Genomic DNA, 22,422 nt, shown 5'->3' with positions numbered 1-22,422 from the left:
AATAATTAATTATCAAATCTGAGTAATCAATTATCTAATTTGATTCGCTATGTAGCCATTCGGATATTCGGTATTTCGTATATCAAAAACCGTAATTTTTTAACTGAATATCTGATTCGATCTGTAAAAATAAAAAAATAAAACATAAATAAAAAAATCTAAAATCTAAAATAACATAAAAATGATAATAGTTTATTACAAAAATAAAATTTATTTATTTTAAAAATTCTAATAAATAACTAAATAAATTTAGTAAATAAAACTACTGTAAAACTTATATATATAAAATATAATATTTATAATATATATATATATACATAATTCTTTAAATAGATGTATTTGTACTAAAAATATTAGTATCTGTGATTTATATTTGTGTTTTGCTTTGTTTTTTTATCCATACTGGTACTTTTGAATAAATTATTGGAATTGATCAATCAATCGCAAAGATAGTGTATATGGATTCTACAATATAATTAAGAGGGCCCGCGACTATCATCAAAGACGTTTAAACGTCCACTAGTGGCACCTAGCTAGTTGTTCAGAAAATGAAATGATAAGTTTATAATTATATTTTTTCAAAAAAGAAAGTTTATAATTATATGGTGTTAGACTATGAAGCTCGTCATCATTTTGTTCAAGTATTAGACTCTTCATTATTGTAAGATAAAAAAATTAGTACGCGCATTGCAATGGAATCACATATTTCTCCATTGCAATTCCTGCAAGTGAACTATGTAAGCCATAGATAAATCTTATAAGTTATACTGTTTTCTCACGTCTACGTGGTTATTAAATCCTAATTGCGTAATTATTCAGTAAAGTTAAAAAGAATCTTGAAAAACAAAATTTACTTTAGATATTTTTAAACTAACAAGTGGAGGTCAAAAGGTTGTTGGATATCTTCGTTGAGAAACATCAATCAAATTCTAACGAATAAATAGTAGTAAAATTGGTAATATAACCATTACATTATCGTGTAGCTCAACATACATGACTATGTAAAATCTCTGGAAAGATAATTGGCTTCAAGGAGATACTGATTTATTTCCAACTGGCCCTCGAGCAGAACTATATTCAATGATGATGGTTAAAGATCTTTTTATTTCAGATACCAGAGAATGGGATATCAGCAAAATCAGAAGCTTGGTCAGAGAAGAAGATGTTGCAAAAATCTTACGAACTAGACCGAGCTGGACATTGCAGCAAGATACTCTATGCTGGAGATTTGGTACGACTGGAGCATATACAGTCAAAACTGGGTATCATTTGCAACGGTCCATGGACATAGAAGCCCAACCAAACCAGTCGTCCAACCAACCTCAGGTAACTCTACGTAATAACTTGTTGAACAAGCTATGGAGAGTTAACGTTCCTCCTAAAATTAAGATGTTCTGGTGGAAAGCAACTCATAATGGACTTCCTGTGGTAGAGAACCTGAAAAAAAGAGGTTACGGATCTTGTGAATTATGTCCTCTTTGTGGAGAAAAACCTGAGACAGTAGACCATATGATACTTCAATGTCGAATAGCTTGGGAGATATGGTCTCTTGTTCTCAATGAGGATAGATATCAATTAAGTCAGATAAGTACTATATATGATCTCATGTTGTTTTGCCTTCAGAAAATATCAAAGGATCGAGCAGATAACGTACCTTTCTTTCTTGGCTGGAGAATCTGGAAGACTCGTAACAAACTTGTCTTTGAAAATAGAAGAGATCATATAATTCATATCATCAACTCGGCGTATATGGATGCAAAGATATGAAAGGAGGCACTTACACAAAATAAAGAGACAGAACAAACTGTCTCTACTCCTGTTATTACTTCAGTGCAAGATATCCTTCCGCAACAGGCTGAGTTGTATTGCATTGTAGATGCTTCATGGAAGTCTCCAAATGAAAACATTGGAATAGGGTGGTCCTTATACAGCAAAGAAGGCACTCCAATACTCCAAGGAAGCTCCGCAATGTATCCTACCAGTACACCATTGGTAGCAGAGGCAACGGCAATGTGCTCAGCAGTTCAACAACTCCATAAATTATATTACGGTAATATCACTTTCCTCACTGATTGTTTGAAATTGAATAACATTCTCTATTGTATAATGAAAGGAGTCCGAGAACAAGATATATGTCATCCGGAGATGATTGGAATGGCTAAGGAGATACAGGCGACTGCAACAAGAAGTCATTTTAATTTCAAACATGTCGGTAGGAACTTGGTTGACGTTGTTGACAAATTAGCCAAGGAAGCTAGAGTTAATAACAAACCTTATGTAATTTCTTGGCTATACAATTAAGCTGTTGTACTCATCTTTTAAAGTAATAAAAATTGAAAAAGTTGCCAAAAAAAAGACTATGTAAAATCATTTTTTTGTCTTTTATCCATCTTAGCCACAACGGTTAAAAAGTATAATCCAGTTAGGTGTAGCCACGTAGCATGCGTACATTAAGCCACCAACCTTGACACACATGTGATTCCAACCAACAGAGAAGAAAGCAAACAGAGAATATGCTTCTTCTATAAATCATACATCATCTTCTTCTCTTTACTCCCCCTGAGAACCCTCCTTTTAAGTGTCTTTTATAGTTTATATAAAAAATAAAACAAGAAGAGGGAGAAACAGTTTCTTCTTCTTCTTCTCAATCCAATGGCTCTTATGTTGCCATTGATCTTGCTCTTGTTATCTCATTTCTTCTTCCCCGGTATGAACAGTTTCCGACACAAATGATTATTAGTTTTACTACTGTAACTGTGTAATAATTTTGGTCATTAACAGGGGTCGAACCGACGAGCTTTGTTATGGTGAACAAATGTGAATACACAGTCTGGCCGGGACTTCTATCCAACGCCGGAGTTCCTCCCCTTCCGACGACCGGCTTCGTCCTCCAAAGAGGCGAAGAGCGAACCATCAACGCTCCAACCTCATGGGGCGGTCGTTTCTGGGGGAGAACACTCTGCTCCACCGACACCGACGGCAAATTCTCCTGCGCCACCGGCGACTGCGGCTCCGGAACCCTCGAATGCTCCGGCTCCGGCGCCACACCACCGGCGACTCTGGCCGAGTTCACGCTCGACGGGTCAGGAGGCCTCGACTTCTACGACGTAAGCCTCGTGGACGGGTACAACGTCCCCATGCTCGTCGTCCCTCAGGGAGGGTCGGGACAGAACTGCAGCAGCACGGGCTGCGTCGTGGACCTGAACGGTTCGTGTCCGTCGGAGCTGAGGGTGACGAGCGTCGACGGGGCGAAACAGTCCATGGCTTGCAAAAGCGCGTGCGAGGCGTTTCGGACGCCGGAGTACTGCTGCAGCGGCGCGTTTGGGACGCCTGACACGTGTAAACCGTCGTCTTACTCGTTGGTGTTCAAGAGCGCGTGCCCACGTGCGTACAGCTACGCTTACGATGATCAGAGCAGCACCTTCACATGCGCTAAGTCGCCTAACTACGTCATCACGTTCTGTCCGTCTCCGAACACAAGGTTAAAATTCCACTTGTACCCTTATTTTACTAAATTAACGCTTTATTGGGGAGGGTATTTCCGTCAAATTGCAAACTTCATTAGTGATATGTTACTGTTGCACCATTAAGCATGAATTAGTAGTCTATGATTAGGGTTAGGTCAGGTCAGAGGAGGAGGGTAGTTACGTCAAAAGCAACATACATCATACTTTTACTACATTCACATTTAATGAATCATTGCATTAACCTTTTTACTTACCGTACAACTGAAGTCACTTTTATGTGTCGTTGGATTGTTTGTCTTCGACATTTATTATAACTGGAGTTTAGAATCTACAGCTTGTTGCTTTTTACTGCAAAAAGAAAAAGATGTGTTCATTACGATTTATTGGGATGCGGATACGTAACGGTCCACCCAAGTACCGAGGGGGACGCGTGACAGAAGCACTTATTATATACACCTAACGTCTACGTTTTGTACTTTTTTACACGTTGCAGTCAAAAATCATCTCAAGATCAGAGCTCAGATTCCAGACCGACGACACCGTCAGGGACGTCGGCAACTCCTGGCGGAGACAGTAGGACATGGTCGCCGGTAGATATGATATACGAAGGAGCTCTGGATCAGAGCAAAGCATCAACGTCCACGTCTCATCTTTCGTTATGTGGAATCACAGTCACTCTTGCGCTGGCATTTTGTCGGATGTGGTTGCTCTTTTGACCTAACATTTGTCTCCCGCGGTAAACACTTAATCAGGACGATGTGGGCCCTTACTATAAGCCTTATCTCTTCCCCGGCCCATGTGTCTTTTTCCTTAGAACGACGTCGGTGTGAGTCAGAGTTGAAAAAGGTAGAGCAAAAAAGTTCCTTACCCGAAATTACAACAGTACTAATCACGGGAGGATTCTTATTTTGTGGTGAGGAACACGTGGGGAAAAGAAAGTGGGCTGCTTGAGGTGGTCAAAAAGATGGGGATGATAATTGTAAGGTCACAGAATATTTGTTTAATTTTTAGTATGATTAGGATTAGAATATAATGTACACTACATAAAGTTAAATCTATTAGTTTTAAATGGGGGGAATATTTCATTTGTTTGTTATCTAATGCTGCGTTGGCCATTTGAAACATTGAAATGAACTATAATGCTACTACATGTTTTGTTCTTGTCTTAACCGTTTGACTTTACAGGCGCATGAGAGCCATCAGATATTCTCCATTACAAAATGAGAAAGTAATGATCAAAACATTATTAGTGGCAATTGGTAACCACTTGCTGAAAAATATTTTTTTTTTTGAACTGACACTTGCTGAAAAATATTAGATAGATAATATTAATTAAGGGCGAGTTGATGATGGTGATGCCTTTGATAGTGGGAGTAAACCTATAAATATAACCAAGTGTCTATTTCACTGCATATGATTTGTCAAGATAATATCCACAAAGATAGCAGCCATCATGGAACATGCTTTATTAATCTTTTTAATGACTATTAGTTTAGTTACAAATTACAAACAAATATTACAAGATACTATCGATTATATGAAAATTCACGTGTAATAGTTCTAATTACGCTAATAACGATTCTACTTATACTATAAGATTTCATGTTAATTTTTCTTTTCTGGTAAGTGTACAAACTAAACTAAAACTAAAAGGATTTTGACGGCTTTATTTGAGATGAGAAACAAAATGGCAAAATGTGTATAAACTTATAGCCAATTAAAGGCCCATACATAAACCATTATCAAAGCCCATGAGAAAGTTTGAAAGAGAAGTTATTTTTATGCGTGCGTACCAAAAGTGGACCACAGACGTTAGGACAAGATTTTGTTGACAGCGACATGCGTGAATGTCATAGGACTCAATAAATGTTGGTGCCTTACAAGTCTCGCGATGTCGCTCCTTTGACAAATCCACCGTTTATGGAAAACGGTGTCGTCCTCGTTAAGGGTACCACGAAACTCGTCGTTAACCACTAAAAAGCAAGGGACCTCACAAGGGCGTTTCCGTAAATTCAAAACATCCCCTTAAAAAACGATTACGCAGATGGAGAGAGAGTCATCAACACCACAACTTTTCACGACGACGGTGAAGAAGAAGAAGAAGAGGAAGAAACTCTTTATCATCATCTCTATGTGTCTAATGGCGTTATCCGACGCGGTTCTCGGTAACCTCGCGACGATCTACGTGGCGGTGATCATAGCGATCAAGGTCTACGGTTTGGTCTCCGGCCAGAGCTTCAGCGCGGGGTTCGTCGTCGTCGTCTCGATCACGACGGTCGGAGTTCTGCTCGCGGTTACGCTCGCCTGGGACGTGTCTCGCAGAGCCGCCGACGCGGTTTCTCGTTACAATCGCGTCGTTGCCGCCGGCGAGGATCTCAGCCACCGTCACAATCACGACGGTGGTGGTGGAATTTGTAAAGGAGGGATTTGCTGGCACGGCGTTGCGGTTCGGTCGCCGGCTTCTCAGGTTCGGTTTAGGCTTCCGCAACATATACCGTACGGAGCTTTCTGAGTACATAATAACATGTGTGTGTAGATAGACATAAAGGATAATGTTTCTGTATAATAGATGATATTGGCGTGAATTTTAAGAGTTTTGTTTTTTTGTATTGATATGTTGTAATGTTTTATAGAGATGATTATAATGTTCTTGTTTTTTTGATAATATCGATTTTGAGCAATAAAATTGAGAGTTTTTTTTTGTGTTTAAGTTTGTTTTGTGAGAAGAAGAAGAAAGTGGAGCGGATTGTAACTTTGTAAGTTGTCTCACTCTTGTGCTTGTTGATAGTACGGATGATAGAGGTTGAATTCTCCTGTTAATAATAATCACACCCTTCTTGGTTTTTGTAGCCTTTGTCGGTTTCTTTAGTTGATACAGGTTTTGTTTCAGGAGTGGCTATTTTAGTTACGTTTGGTCTTTTCAATTTCTTTGACTTGTGTTATGGCAATTTTTAAGGACCAAGAACTCGATACACATGAAACTAAGACTCTAAGTTGGTTTATTTGTCCAAATACAGAGTAACTCTCTGTTGATTGGCATGTCTGGTTTGCATTGTTAACCTCTCTGTTGATAGGCATTCGGTTTTTGGTTCCGGTTCGGTCAAAACCCTGATTCATAGGCATGGGCAAATGTATTGTTGTAAAGAATAGCCAAGCTCTCAGATTCTGTTGTTTCGGACACAACTCGGTCTGAAATTAAGAAGTAATAGACATCATCAATAGGGCATACTGATGTACCTTACAAAACTCCTAGTAGACAAGATTACATAAGAGGTGATATATACAAAATTTAAACACAACAAATATACATAGAACTCAAAAAAGTATTTTCAGAACACCTCCAAAAATAGTTATCACCAGACACCAATCATTACACATCTTAATTTCCATTAATCTTGATTGGTTCAGAACGCGATCAAATTAGTCACGGACTTGGGAGGGTTAGTGAGCATGTGCACAACTTCCCTCATCGTAGGCCTTGTCGTAGCCTCGTCCTTCACAGTCCACACACTCATCGCAATCACACTAGTAAACAAGTAACTAGTCAACCTTTGGTCAACGATGGCAAGAACAGGTAACTGCATCCGACGTTTGTGGCATTAGTGTAGAGGTGGAAGAGGTTTCACGGATACTTCTATTGCCATTTGCTTGAATCGCAAGGAGAAAGAAAAAAAAACTCCGTTCATATATGTCATTGGTCTATAATCTTCTTCAATAAACTTTTTTTTTGTAACTTATTCTTTAATAAACTTTGTTAGATAAAATAATGTTAATAGGTTGTCCGTTGTTGTATGGAGTTGTAAACGACACGTATATATGGTTGTAGGCTTGTAGCAATCTAACATTAACATAATAGCTTCCATATACTGTGAATTTTTTTTTCCTAATCGAACTTTACCACGTTTAAGGGAAACAAAACTAAAATAGAAATATTCATTGTACAAGATTTTATTACTTTTTGACACTGGTTGGATGGTTCTGAATAATGTGGTTCCGTAAAAATGTTCCACAATAACCTTTTATTTCTTCATAAATCTTTTTTGTCTATTATTAGCCACTTACAATTTAATAATTGTCTCCTATGATCTAAATGATCGTATGATGTTTTCTTTTGTGGGGTTAAACTTTAAAGCAGGATGAAAAGTAAAAGACATAGGTAACCCCAGTGTCAATATAAATAGAGGTTCATTTTAGGCTAAATACAAATAGATGTTTTCTTTGATTCATCCCACACTACACATACATTTCTTAAATAAAAAAAACATCATGACTAAGTTTGATTCCATCATCACTGTCGCCTTCGCTGCCCTCGTTCTCTTTGCTGCGTTTGGTAAGAATTGACCTCACCATATACATAACAAATTTATTTTATTTTATTTATTTACAGATTATTTGATAATTAACGATGATATTTCTAATATAGAAGCACCACCAAGGGTGGAAGGGCAGAAGTTATGCAAGAAGCCGAGTGGGACATGGTCAGGACTCTGTGCAAATAGTGATGCGTGCAGGAAACAGTGCATCCGTCTCGAGAAAGCACGAGATGGTACTTGCAAATATGAATTCCCAGCTCACAAGTGTTTCTGCTACTACCCATGTTAATTTACCAAAATCTTTGGTGCTTCTAGATAGAACTTCCACTTTGTAAATCCCCCACTTACAAAACTTATTTATATAATATACGTATATACTAATCTAATTATATAAAAGTAGGTAAATATAAAATAAATTTTAGAGATTATTATTAAATAATAAATCCATTTTATGTTATTATGATTAACTAAATAAATGTCACAGCAAAATTTAGATAGAGAAAATACATTTGATGCCACCAAAATTTATAATTTTAAATTTTCTTGGAAAATAAATAAATATTATTTTATAAAATTGAAACTAGTAAAGACGTTTTATTTTAAAAAATAAATAGGTAATTTTTTAACGAACAGAACTTCAATTTTCTTTTGGTGCTAGTATGTTTATGTATAATTTTGGTTTTTATCTACATCCAGTAAGTGTGTGTAAACTCCTTTAGTAAATTTTTTTGGCATGTGCCCATATATAAGTTGGTCTTCTGTAATAATATAAACTTTTATGTGTTATTACTGTTTCATTGAGTGTATACGACCATTATTGGAAATAAAGGTTTAGACTTCATTTTGTAGCAATAATAATAACTAAAAACTAGATTTTGATCCGCGCTTTGGAAGCGCGGAATATTTTACGATAAAAAAATTCATTAATAACTTAACAAATATTTTGGTAATTTTTAAAGAGTGTATATAAAATATTTTTGCATTTAAATCAGTGTTTTTAAATTCAACCCGATTGTGATTATATCCGTTAATCCGGAGATCTGACAATTCAATTTTGGTTTTTAAAATATTCATATTAAAAAAATCACTAAACCCCGAGACTAACCGATTGAACTGATGGATGACCGATATGTAATATAATTGGATTTAAATTGTAATAGTTTCATAATTTGTAATCTTATAATCCAAATTTTAAACTTCATTATTTTGTAATTTATGAAATTATGACGTTTCTACAAAATTTTAAAGAGAAAATGATAGATATAAAATAATTAAGATTAATTATTGTATTGTCTGAAAACATTGATAGTAGTATAAAAATATATTGTTTGGAAATATTTATAGTAGTATAAAAAAATAAGTATATTGTTTGGAAACATGGATAGTAGTATAAAGAAAGTAACATTAGTGATTTAATGTAGGTTTAATTATAAAGTATAAAAGTGTTTTTAATTTAAAAACTTACAAAATAAATGTTAGGTCCAATATAATGTTTCTGTTTTAATAAAATAGATAAGAAACGAAAGGTACGCTCGGGATAAAGCAAATACATATGAAGTTTCGAACAAAACTGAAAACATCAGAGATTTAAATCTCAAACGGAAGCGTCGAGAATGTTTGGGACAATGGGACGCACTTCACACATGGTCTGTATTCAAGGCTGGTCCCGAGATTCTAGAGGCTACATACATTTTACTGGGATGTGCCCAAAACTGATCATGCTCAATGTCGGTAGGTGCGTCATGTTTCCTTCTTTCTTGTCAACATTTTCTTTCCAACTCTCTTCCATACGAAAAATTGAACCAAAGATCCCAAATTCGGGTTCACTAACCGTTGGCATAAACCAGATCCAGGACAAGCTAGCTCGTCATCAAATCCTAAACGAAATCAACTTTTGATCCGCACCATTTTTCTCAGTTTTTTGTTTGTTTGATTTTTTCCAGCTCTTTCCATGTATATGGATCTCTTTGCATGGTCCATACGTTCACCAACATCATTATGCCACATGGAACATCGTATCTCACGACCATGCAATCCTAAGATGACACATTGGGGGATTGATTAAATCGATTAATCACTTACGAGTTACGACTACGATCTTGATGACGATATCCCTGTAATGATCAGGTTGAGTTTCTTGGAGAGGAAGCAACCCATCGATCGAAGTATTACCTTTTCTTTCTCCGCATGTTTCTTGTCAACAAGTCCCTGCCATCAAATCGAGCTTTATTTTTGTGTACGTAACAAACATGTACACTAAGGCAGATAAAATTAATATACTTGGAATTTAAAACTCAAAAAATATGATGAAACATTCAAGAGTTTATTAACCAGTCGAGGCTGAAAACTGGAGCACCACCAAGAGATTGAGAGAGGGAGAAAAAAATGTGAGGTGGAGGTGCCCGATCTCAAACAAGCTTTTATTTCTTGGTTAGCCTTTTGTCGTCTGTTATTGGCCACTTATAATTTAACAAAAGTCTCCTATGGTTACTTTCTAGGGTTAAACTTAATTGTAGGACGAAAGATATAACTAAACTTACCATCATGTCATTATAAATAAAAGCTCATTACAATACAAAGTAAAAAGCAAAAAAAAAAAAAAAGTGATTTGTGTCATCAGTGATTTTTGTCTTCGCTAGTTTTTACTTTCGAGTGTGTAAAGACCATTAGTTTCTCAGTATCGTTCTTTTTTATTCTCCGATGTAATATGTCCCAAATCAGTTTTAATAAAACAAAGCGTTAAAAAAGAAGTAAAAAACGTCATGGCTAAATTTGTTTCCATCATCACCCTCCTCTTCGCTGCTCTTGTTTTATTCGCTGCTTTTGGTAGGCAATTGACCTTATCATATGCATCATGCATGACAAATTAGGTAGTTATTTTTTTTCAGATGATTTGATAATTAACCATGATATATACCTATAAATACAGAAGCACCGACGATTGTGGAAGGACAACAACCAAAGTTCTGCAAGAAGCAGAGTAAGACATGGTCAGGTTTATGTATAAAGAGTGGTTCATGCAAGAACCAGTGCATCCGCAACGAGAAGGCAGCTCATGGTTCTTGCAATTATATCTTTCCAATTCACAAGTGTATCTGCTACTACCCATGTTAATCTACCAAAATCTTGGGTATGATGCTATTGCGTTTATTTACTCCGTCTGTTCCATTTTATGTGATGTTTTAGGTTATTGCACATAGATTAAGAAAATACATATTTTTATGTAGTTTATTTTGGTAACATAAAAATACATTAAATAAAACTAGTTTAACCAATAATAAAAAGTACAGTATTTTATAATTGGTCATAAAATTCAAATCATATTAAATTTTATCTAGATTAGTGAGAACATCACTTAAAATGGGACAAAATAAAAATCTTAAAACACCACTTAAAGTGAGACGGAGGGAGTATTTATTATGGTGTTTATTTACATTTCAATAAGTCTGTGTCATTCTTTTAGGGGGATGTATTCAATTTAGCATTTGATGTGATTTGATTTTTAATGGAGTTTTAGATGATTTTAATAAGTTGCAGAGATTTATGTGCTTTTTGTTAAACTACTCCAGAATATCACCTAAAATAATGAGATTTGAGTTTTATTTTTTTTTAACTAAGAAACTCCATCCAAACACCCTAAAATCATCTCAAAACTTTAAAATCCCACAACTTAAAATATTTTCAATAACAGTGGATTTCAGAGTACTTTACGAAATGTCAAATTCAATAACAGTGAATTTTAAATGAATTTTTAAAATTCATGTTTGAATAACAGTGGATTTGTCATTGTAATACAAATCACCTGAAACTCTCGGTTGAATACACCCCCTTTAGTGATTTTTATGGCATGTGCAATGTATGCTTATGTTGGTTTTCAATAGTACAAACTGTTATGCACGACGTACTATTGTTTCATCAAGACAATGGGACTAGCTTTAAACATATTGCTAGGTGCATTATGCTTCATACTTTCATGTCAACATGTTTCGTTCTATCTCTCTTCCATTCTAAACACTGATCCAACGATCTCAGAGCAGGATTCACTAACTGTTGCGATAAACCAGATCCAGGACAACCTTGTCGTCCCTTTACAAACGAAATAACATCTTTGTACCACATGAAATACCGTATCCGCGTGCAATCTTCTGATGCCACATGGGGGATTGATTAAATCAATTTATTAATAACCACTTACAACTATGTTTTCCTAGAAATTAGTGTAATGAATATAGGAGATGGATTATATCCCTCTAAATGATCCATCAAATAAGAAATCCGGTCCACCAAGTCGGCTCGGATTGGCTTAGTTCAACGGTCACCGGCTAAAGGTTGGCTGAACACCTTACTTTACTCCACGCGCGCTGTAAGCTCACTGCAATAGCTCGGCTCAGCAACCCGACATTCGGCCCAGAGAGACGGAACTCAACCCATTAGGTCAGAATGGGATATGGCAACAATGAAAGGGGTTCATCTATAAAAAGAGAACAGAACCGATGGAGAAAAGGATCCAGACTTTGACACACATACTTGACAACTAGAAATTAGAGTTTTTATTTGTTATATTTTTTGCCGACTTATATTTTTTTGGTTAGCTCAATGAAAACCAATTAACTTTTCCATCTATTCTCATATTGTAAACCATTATATTTTCCCGATCAGTACAGATACCTTTGAATTAACCCACCGTCGAATTAAGTCTGTTCGTCCAGAGTACCGAGTTCCGACCGAACTAAGATTCAACAATGATTAACTTGTGTTTTTCGAGCGGGAGAAAACAAACGATCGATCATAGTATTGCCCATTCTTTTTCCGCCCGTGTCTCTTCAACAAGTCCCTGCAAAAACTCATCACCTCAGCGATCAACTGCCGCACGCATCATATGGTAAGTGTTTTACACATATTCGTGGATGACTGCATAATAATCAACCCAAAAAATCCTTATTTTATCAAAAAAAGGCAAGGCTGATCTTGTAACTGATTTGATTTGAGTCATAAATAAGGAAATTTGCCAAAACAGAACAAAAAATCAGCATGGTTGTCCCTATAGTATAAAACTATCATTTAGTTGTTTCTTTAGTATAATTTTTTCATAATTTCCAAAATAACATTTGATTAATCTAATTAAACATATTAAACTAATTGTTTTTTTTTTGAAAATTAACTAAAAACGTTTTAAAAAGGAAAAACAAAAATAAAACTTAAAAAAGTTTTTTAATAAAAATAAAATTCTTAAAAAATTATAAAATAAAAATAATTTACCAAATTGTTTTAATAAAAACATTAAATAAAATTTATAAAAAACATTATTTTTATATAAAACTTTAATAAAATAATATTTGTGAACTTTATAAAAATAAAAATAAAAATTTACAAAAAGTTTTTAATAAAAAATTTAAACTAACTTTATAAAAACTATTTTACAAAGTTTTATTTTTATAAAAAGTTCAAAATATTTGTAAACTTTTTAATTTTATCAAAAATTTTAATAAAAATAAAACTTTTTAAATTTTTAATAAAAGTAAACTTTGTAAACTTTATAAAAATAAAATAAAACTTTACAAAAAGTTTTTAGTAAGAAACTTTAAATAAACTTTATAAAAAATGTTTATGAAGTCTTTTTTTTATATAAAGCTTAAAATGTTTATAAATTTTTTAGTTTTATTAAACTTAAAAAAATAGAATAAGAGTTTGTGAAAATCACAAGATAAACTATGCAGATATCACAGATTTATGAAGAAAAAAAGCAAAATCATTTTTCAAAAGTAAAATCGACCATAACACGTTTTAGAAAGTCAGAATATTTCTTTAACTGAAATTTCATTAATTTTCGCAAAAGAATCAATTATTCTTATTCGTAAAAGGCGTCTTCTAAAAGTTTAGAATAATGATAAAAATCATGAATACATTTTCTACTTTGAGTAGACGTAAGAGTACATTGTGGAAAACACATTCCCCGAAATTTAGAATACTTTATAAAAGTAGAAGATGCATTCGGAAGGAAAGTGAATATTTTTACGATTAGTAGAATGCACATTCTTCTTATTTAGAATTTAGTAAATAGTAGAATGGACGTTATAAAAGAAGTAGATGAACATGTTTATTTTAGAAATCGTTTTTTACTATACAATTTTTCGTAAATGACGCATTCTACTTTTAGTAGAACATATTTTAAGAATTTTATATATCAAGTTTTTGAACAAAAAAAATTATCAGCTTGTGTATATGAGTATTTTATTAATTGTTTATATTTTTAATAATTTTTTGATTCATAAAATTATTTATTTTATTAGTTTTCAGAAATACAAAGGATAAAAAGGAGAAAAAATCATTTTATACCAATGGGACAACAACCTTGTTTTTTATTCTCTTTTGGCAATTTTCCCCAAATATAATTAGTTTTGCAATCTATTTCGCTTTTCTTACCAAAACATTATGGATGGTGAAGATAACATATCGAACTAGGCTTCAAATTTCTACTATATTAAAAGATGACCATCTATTCTGTTCAAACTAAAGTACAAAACAATTTTTTATTTATTTTGAATTGAGATTTTACAAATTTTCATTCCATTTTTAATTAATTCTAATTACTTTATTTATTTTCTTCTAAATAATTCGACATCATTTATAACAGAACATACTATTTTGAAGTGTTTTATTATATCTTTTACCTTCATTTTCTCATTCTTTTTTACTAATTTATTAATTATTTTTACTATAATATTTCAACAGCATTTACTTTACATATTAACCATAATAATTTGACATGTTTTAAAGAAATTTCTCAATTTGAGAAAAGCATTCAAAATGGTTAAAAAAGTTTTTTTATTTGTTTACAAAATCAATTATACATAGACATTCGAGTGTCCGTTCAGGTACAAATTGTTTTTTGAGTATAAAGTTTTTGGGTAATGAAATTACGCTCCATTTGGATATTATAAAATATATTTTAGATGGGTCTCATGTCGGGTCCTCTGAAGTACAGATATATTCGTTTTTGATGTATAAAAACCTAAAAATATCAAAACTAACGTATCTGAAACATGTTCAGATATTTCTACCAAAGTAACCATATTAACCGACTTGGTTCAAATATTTTTAACCCAAACTAAAATAACCTGAACATAACCAAAAATAACCATATTACCTAATTTGATTCAGATTCGAATCATATGTATAGAAATCTAAAAATATTCAAATACTATGCTATTAATTATATGATAACATATAATCCCTCCGTATTACTTTAAGAGGGTGTTTAGAGGAAATTCTTTTGTTTCAAAATAGTTGATGTTCTCACTATTCTAGGTGGAATTTAATAACATTCAAAACTTTTGACCAATTACAAAATACTGAATTTTTTCTTATTGATCGAAATAGTTTTATTTAATTATTTTTTATACAACCAAGATAAATTGTATAAAAGTTTGTATTTCCTTAATTTATGTGTAAAAATCTTAAAATCCACTTAAAGTGATACAGAGGAAGTATAAATTATATAGTACTAATCATGAAAACATCAATTTATATAAAAAAAAATATAATAAAACTGCAGATACATGCAGATCAATCTCTAGTTGAAGTTTACTTTTGCAGTTTTTATGAAGGAAAATTGCCAAACTGACTCAAAACTTGATTTTGAATATAAAAGTGTACTCGAAATTCAATCAAATGCAAAAATAACCTAAAAGGCTAGTGAAACTACACAAATTCCTTATGAACAAACAAAAAACATGTATTGAGTTTTACCATTATAAACTTCCGCGTAAGAAAACTTACAAAAAGTTATTTCAGAGAAAAAGTCTTCTCGTTCAGTAGATCTTTAAAATAATTTAAATTTTTTTATAAAAAAATATTTTGATGAAGAAATATTGAAATCATGTAATCATAAACATTTCTAATGATGTAAATTTAGTTTTATTAAAATTGAATTATTTTCAACATAGCTGAGTGAATGTAGATTGAGTCATGTAATCTTTGGTTTAAAGTTTAGTAACATATGTTATAGTATTGTTGGTATTTTTAGAGTTATAGATTTTGAAAAATATATATTTTTTTTAATTTGACCTATATGTGTTTAGTGATTATCTAATAATTTGATTTAAACACTTTATAGGTATCTTTGAAGTTTAAGGAAGTGTTTTTGTTTAGTTATTTGACTATATGGCCTCGAAGAGTCACAAAAGACTTCCCAAGAATTCTTCTGAAATATTATGCCTAAATTTAGTAGAATTTAAGGTTTTCACCTAAATTTTAGTAGAATTTAGGGTTTCCACCTAAATTGTAATATAATTTAGGGTTCATGTCTAATCTTAGAAGAATTTAGGTTTTCCGACTAAATCGAAATCTTACAGAAATTTTCCGGAAGTCTACCATGGAAAATCTTTTCATGTATTAGATCTTAAAAGTTACTAGTAAATTTTATATCAAAAAAATGGAAAGGAAAAAATCGAAATCATATATTAGTAAATATTTTTAAATGATGAAAATTTAGTTTTACTAAAATTAAATTATTTTAAAATAAATGAGTGAATATAGATTGAGTCACGATAATTTTTGGTTTAGGGTTTGATAACATATGTTATAGTGTTGGTGGTAATTTTAGGGTTAAATTTTGATTTTTTAAAAATTATTTTAATTTGACATTAGTGACTATCTAATAATTTGATATAAACACTTTCTAAGTTTCTTTTAAATTTAATGTAATATTTTTTTTGCTATTTAGTTATTTAATTTGATTTTAGGGTTAAGAAGACTTTCTTGTGAAAAATCTGACGCACACAAAATGTGGAATACCACTAGTAAAAAAATATAAACTAAAAAGATTAGAAAAAGCTTATAAATTCAAAATCTAGTTTAAACTCCTATTTTTATTTTTTATTTGGAATAAAAGTAAGTGAATAAGCTTAGGAAAGGATAATATTAAAACAAATATGTTTTAAAACATTCCATGATTAATGGTTGCCGTCCCCATAGCGTCCCTGTACCGTCGTCCCCAGTGAGTCCCCGTCCCGGAAACGTCTCCTGTACTGATACGTCAATCAATTCAACGCTCCGTATGCAAAACTTCTTTTTTGATGCAAAACTATAAATCTTAGAAAAACGATAATAATATTTTTGTTCGCTTGAAAGGTATTTCAAATAAACTACATGGATGACAGGATGCAAATGAAGAAAGTGACCATAAGCTTTCGAAGAGGACACGGATCTGCCACTCCCATTATTGGGTTAGTCCTACTCATAGGTGGGATATAGAACGTTGTTACACATGCATTAAAGACAATCGGTTCAGTTTTGGGTCGATCTATAAGGGAACTATATATTTCATCAAATTCGACCCCGGATTGAATCTATCATTTGTAGTTTTTTTTTTTTTGCTAAAGGATTTATTCCTATTGGTAATCTATCATTTGTAGTTGTCGATATATAATCATTTTTGGAGATCAGGTACAGACACTAACACATAAAACGAATGTATTCTAGTCATTTAATGACATGCATGTTGTGTTTTCAGCATTTGATTGTTTTGTCTTGCTAATGTTGGCTGGATGTGGTTTTATGTGTGTTTAGTGTCTATCAACTAATACCGTTTTCGGGCTAATAATTCTCGAGTATCTAAAGGTTTCAAATCACATTTTGGCTAAAAAGCATCAAGAGGGAGAAACCTTGGCCTTAAGACCCAAACCCATGGGGATTTTTTCTATTTGTGGCAGCAACCAAGTTCGTAAATAGTATCTCTACAATACCGGTTCTGGTCATTCTTGGTTTAGTTAGAGTTAATCCCTTAATTTGTGTGCGTCTTCTTCTGACTTTGCTACTTTTATGCGCTGGGGCTTTCTTAGTAGGGCAACGAAGCAAGATGTTGATACGTGGCTATTTTATCAAAGTTTGTGGGTAAGGCGATGAAGTTGAAAACAATTTTTCTTTTATTAGCTTTTTATGTTTTTTTAGAAAGAAAAAACAGATTCCTCACCAAAGTTTGGGTTTACTGGTGGGAACAAAATTACATATTAACCTGTGTGGTTAGAATTTTACAAAAAAAAGTTTGTGTACAAGAAACAAAATAATACTGATTTGAAATAGCTAACACAATTAATCGAAATTGGTTAGCCGGCATCCTCTAGCAAGTTTGTACAAATCCACTGTGTAAATCTTGATTTTTTTTGTTTGATGATTGTGAGACCAATAACAAAAAGTTATCCAAGTTCAAATTAAACATATGGTCGTCACGTATCACTACCACCTGTGTAACCTAGGTCTTGGTGTAGATATATAACATCTTGACCAAGTCAAATAAGCCGGCTCGTGTCAAATTGCGAATGAAAAGTTTAGTGAAACGAGACACTGATCAGCCCACTGTTTATGAGCTTGTCAACATTTTATCCCTATCTATCATGCATGAACTACTTGCGTGTTGACATTGTATACTAGAAGACGGTGTTGGATTAGTTTATGGAATTAAACATTTACTACCCGTAAGATGCACCATAAGGGAATGACATACTCCTCATCAGTTTTCTCTACTATAAATAGGGGCTGATCGAAAGCTTATTTCTTCACACTTCACACACATATATACTTTGAAAATTAAGTTTTATTAGTGATCATGGCTAAGTTTGCGTCCATCATCGCACTTCTTTTTGCTGCTCTTGTTCTTTTTGCTGCTTTCGGTGAGTAGTGACCTGCTTATCACATGCTGCGCATGAAAAATTTAGATTTGTAGTTTTTTTTTAGTTTTCATATTAATTTGATATCTAACCTTGTGAGATCTATGTATTTACAGAAGCACCAACAATGGTGGAAGCACAGAAGTTGTGCGAAAGGCCAAGTGGGACATGGTCAGGAGTCTGTGGAAACAATAACGCATGCAAGAATCAGTGCATTAACCTTGAGAAAGCACGACATGGATCTTGCAACTATGTCTTCCCAGCTCACAAGTGTATCTGCTACTTTCCTTGTTAATTTATCGCAAACTCTTTGGTGAATAGTTTTTATGTAATTTACACAAAATAAGTCAGTGTCACTATCCATGAGTGATTTTAAGACATGTACCAGATATGTTATGTTGGTTCGGTTATACAAATAAAGTTTTATTCACCATAAAATAGCATAGACTCAATGCACGTTCCGCCAAAAATGTGTCGGTTTACATGTTAATTAAATGTTTATGAGAAGCTTGTTATGTTGTAGAAAATAAAGATTTACATAACTTTTTTTTTGCTAAAGTGTAAATATAAACGAGTTCTTGAGGTTTACAAGATATGATAACAAATTACAAGATCTCTAAACTTGATCCTACTAAACTTGATCCTACGGTAAAAAGATTTCAAAAACATGGAATCAAAAGCAATTAAACCTAAAACCGTTTTGCTTCGCTTTGGAACGAACATGACAACATGTAATGATAATGATAAGATTCTTTAACAAGTCGGATGAAAGGTTAATAAGATTCTTGACAAGTCAGATGAAAGGTTGAACCGAGATAAATTTACGAACGATGGAGAAACCCGAAGAACCAGAATACGATTAGGTTTATAAGAACCAGAACACAGATGAAAGAATTACATAATTAGGTTTATATAAAAAAAAGTATTGGCTCTGATGGATTTTGAGATACGGATATAAGATAGAAACTTAAATGGACAAACCTCAGCTATTACATATGGCACAATATCCCGACCATACTTTTCGTTTGTGAATTATGGACCATCTGTCATGGAAACTATTTTCACTTGTCAAACTTTAACACTGCCCTCTCTTACAAATGCTAAATGAATAAGAGCATCTCCAATGGTGTTACTCACCATTGGAGTCCTTAGGATTATAATATTATTTCTTTTTTTTTAAATAGTTAAGGACTCTAACCATAATTGTATCTCCAATGGTGTTATCCATTATGGAGTTCTTAGAATTTTTTTTTTTGAATTGAATCTTAGAACTTTGGAATTTTTATGTGTATATATGTGTACATCCATGCATAGTTTTCCTAGAACTTTGGAACTTTTATATGAACACCAAAAAAATAATAAAGTCAACAACACAAGGTTCAAGCTCATGTCACTAATGAGAATGTGAAACAAAAGCAGGGGAGACAGAAAATCTAACCAAAGTGGTGGATATTGATTGAAGATATGGATTTGGTTATGATGTTGGATGATGGACATCTCTCAGAGCCTCCTTCCTCTTCTACCACTCTTTCGGCGAGTACTGTCTATTGGGATTGGAGTAACATCCTCTGCAGAAAACAACAAAGCACACACTGTTAGAAATGCTCAAAACATGTTAAGGCCAAGATCTTAGATGTTGCTAATGCGAGCTTTTACCTGAGCACCAGCACCAGGTGTCTTGGTCTTGTTTCCACGAGTGGCACGGAGCTTCACGTGCATTGAGGTGATTCCAAGCTCCTTGCATCTCTGAGACACAACTAATTATTGTCTTTTGGAATGTCCTTCTCCGGAACCTTGGTTTCAATTTCCTTTGGTTTTGTCGTCTGCGCTGCCCTGAAAAAACCCCACACACAATCAAACTCATCCATCAGTCACACACACACGCTTTGCTTTTGTGTTGCTATCAGTAATACAAGCATTGAAATGATCAATCACACTCCTCTCTTACGCACACAGTAAACTAATCCCATTCATCAAAGTCATTGCTGTAGTCAAATCTTTCAAGTTAAATCAGTTCTCAGAAGATACATTACAACTGACTATCACCAAAGAAACTACAGTTCCGTGTATTGAATTATCTGACCGAAAAAAAACTTGGATACAAATTCAATCATAGACTGCTTAAAAAATCTAGCAGCTGCGGACGATCAACAAACATATAATAGCCTTATATCATATTTTACAAAATCACAATCCCTAAACAAACACCTTCGTGAAAGGGAAATAAAATTAAAAAGGGAAATTGCTTTGGGAGCCTGAATCAATCAAATGAAAATCTCTTAAAACTAATCTGAATTAGAAGATTACGAAGAGATAGAGAGAGTGATTGATTTTACTTGTTTGGCTTTTTCCTCTTCCTTGCGTTTCCTCTCTTCCTCTCTCTGCTTCATCTTCAGTTCTTTCTTCAGAAGGAGTTATAGCATCCAACTTCCCATCGATGCTCATCATTCTTAAAAAAAAACGAGCGAAAGAGAGAGAGAGTAGTACCTTCGGCTTTGGCTTGGTGATGATGATGATGATTGATGAAGAAGGATGGATTATGCTCAAATTATATGGAATGAATTCAACGAGACGATGTGCTCTGCTAATTATCAGAGACAAAAAGGAAGGAAATTAAATTGCCAGCACACTAAGGACTTGGTCCTTGATTCCCTTAATTAAGGACTCTCTCTTAGCTACAGGAACTGTTTTAATATTTTTTTAATCCATTTAGCTTAAGGATTAATGTTAAGGATTTGTTGACCAACAAACTTACATCTTCTAATCTTCTAATTGTGTAGAACATTTGCAAGCAAATGTTTAATCATAAAAAAATGATATTAATATTTTGCGTAGTGGGCCTAAATTCGCTACTGGGCCTCCAGTGAGCCTTCATTTCACCTCTTCGTTATGAATCTATGATCATAAAAAATGATGATAATATTTCAGGAGTTGCGTAGTGGGCCTAAATTAGCTACTGGGCCTCCAGTAAGCCTTCATTTGACTGTGTTTTTTCTTTCTTAGCTTGCGTTGTGTTGGTGTGTTGTGGACTTCGTGACAATTTTTTCTTACCTATGTTGACTCACTCATGAAATATTTTTTTAGTTACATATTTTCGAAACATGTGGCTTCAGTTAGAACTTAGAAGCATTCAAATTCATGATTTATTTTTAAGTTTTAAATTAAATTTTCCCAAATTCTGGAATCTATTTCACGTAAGAATAAATGAAAATGAAAAGGTGGTGTTGGTGAAGAGTAGGTAGAAACGTAAAGCTAACTCTACACCTTAGTTTCATTTGATTGCCTATTAGCTCGTATATTTTCCCACTATATCGTTAAACACATAGTGATGTGTCGTGTTGCTCATTGGCGGGTACGTTGAATAACAGTTGAGCACGTTCTTGGAAGATTTTTGGTCTCCTATATATATATCGTAAAGATGAAAAAATCTCTCAAAACTATAATGACAAAACACTCATGACAAAATAAAACTAAATAATATAATGAAATTTGAAAGAGATTATCTCTATTATTAAAAGAAAAGTACACTTAGGAAATGCCCCTGAATTTTCAATGTTAATTACACTTATATGCCACTGATCCTAAAAAATGCTTGTTTTAATCAGTTTATTAAATGTGTTTTTATCACTTTCTTTATTTATAGATAGTCTCTATTTTAATGTTTGTCTTTTTCAGTTAGTTAATATATTGTGCTAAAACAAAATTTAACTTCTTTTATATTAAATAAATTTCGAAATTATTTATTTGTTATCAAAAAAAAATCTTGGATATTAATTTCGAAATTATTTATTGTCGTAAAATAAAATTTAACTTCCATTTTCTATTAAAATAATTTCAAGATAAAATTGAATTTCCCTTTTCATCTAAACCAATGTTTATTCACCTCACATAGAGTTAGGTCTCAATAAATCTAAAAAGTTATTGTATGAATAAATTATCTATGTTTTCTTCCCAGTAAAATCTGTTTAACTGAAC

The 22,422-nt window shown here is 33.1% G+C and overlaps 6 protein-coding genes across 6 annotated transcripts; 5 read left to right on the top strand and 1 right to left on the bottom strand.

The window, feature by feature from the left end:
• The first annotated feature begins 2,544 nt into the window (after positions 1–2,544).
• Positions 2,545–4,636, top strand: LOC108842865 (thaumatin-like protein 1b). Its single transcript, XM_018615909.2, has 3 exons — positions 2,545–2,707; positions 2,782–3,481; positions 3,961–4,636. The coding sequence occupies exons 1-3, from the start codon at positions 2,653–2,655 to the stop codon at positions 4,181–4,183; spliced, it is 978 nt and encodes a 325-aa protein (XP_018471411.1). The 5' UTR covers positions 2,545–2,652; the 3' UTR covers positions 4,184–4,636.
• Positions 4,637–5,357: 721 nt separating this feature from the next.
• Positions 5,358–6,172, top strand: LOC108842866 (uncharacterized). Its single transcript, XM_018615910.2, has one exon. The coding sequence runs from the start codon at positions 5,512–5,514 to the stop codon at positions 5,977–5,979; it is 468 nt and encodes a 155-aa protein (XP_018471412.2). The 5' UTR covers positions 5,358–5,511; the 3' UTR covers positions 5,980–6,172.
• Positions 6,173–7,733: 1,561 nt separating this feature from the next.
• LOC108842867 (defensin-like protein 2A) lies at positions 7,734–8,069 on the top strand. Its single transcript, XM_018615911.2, has 2 exons — positions 7,734–7,797; positions 7,891–8,069. Exons 1-2 carry the CDS (start codon positions 7,734–7,736, stop codon positions 8,067–8,069), a joined length of 243 nt encoding a protein of 80 aa, XP_018471413.1.
• A 2,473-nt stretch (positions 8,070–10,542) lies between these two features.
• Positions 10,543–11,011, top strand: LOC108840812 (defensin-like protein 1). Its single transcript, XM_018613630.2, has 2 exons — positions 10,543–10,606; positions 10,710–11,011. Exons 1-2 carry the CDS (start codon positions 10,543–10,545, stop codon positions 10,892–10,894), a joined length of 249 nt encoding a protein of 82 aa, XP_018469132.1. The 3' UTR covers positions 10,895–11,011.
• Positions 11,012–18,327: 7,316 nt separating this feature from the next.
• LOC108840814 (defensin-like protein 1) lies at positions 18,328–18,885 on the top strand. Its single transcript, XM_018613633.2, has 2 exons — positions 18,328–18,450; positions 18,564–18,885. Exons 1-2 carry the CDS (start codon positions 18,387–18,389, stop codon positions 18,740–18,742), a joined length of 243 nt encoding a protein of 80 aa, XP_018469135.1. The 5' UTR covers positions 18,328–18,386; the 3' UTR covers positions 18,743–18,885.
• An 823-nt stretch (positions 18,886–19,708) lies between these two features.
• LOC108841425 (uncharacterized) lies at positions 19,709–21,148 on the bottom strand. Its single transcript, XM_018614184.2, has 3 exons — positions 20,784–21,148; positions 20,104–20,280; positions 19,709–20,015 (listed from the first exon to the last, which is right to left on the bottom strand). The coding sequence occupies exons 1-3, from the start codon at positions 20,893–20,895 to the stop codon at positions 19,948–19,950; spliced, it is 357 nt and encodes a 118-aa protein (XP_018469686.2). The 5' UTR covers positions 20,896–21,148; the 3' UTR covers positions 19,709–19,947.
• Between the last annotated feature and the right edge of the window lie 1,274 nt (positions 21,149–22,422).

This window comes from Raphanus sativus, chromosome 2 (genome assembly GCF_000801105.2).
Source record: "Raphanus sativus cultivar WK10039 chromosome 2, ASM80110v3, whole genome shotgun sequence".
Lineage (NCBI taxonomy): Eukaryota > Viridiplantae > Streptophyta > Magnoliopsida > Brassicales > Brassicaceae > Raphanus > Raphanus sativus.
This window is presented reverse-complemented; position numbering and strand designations above follow the sequence as displayed.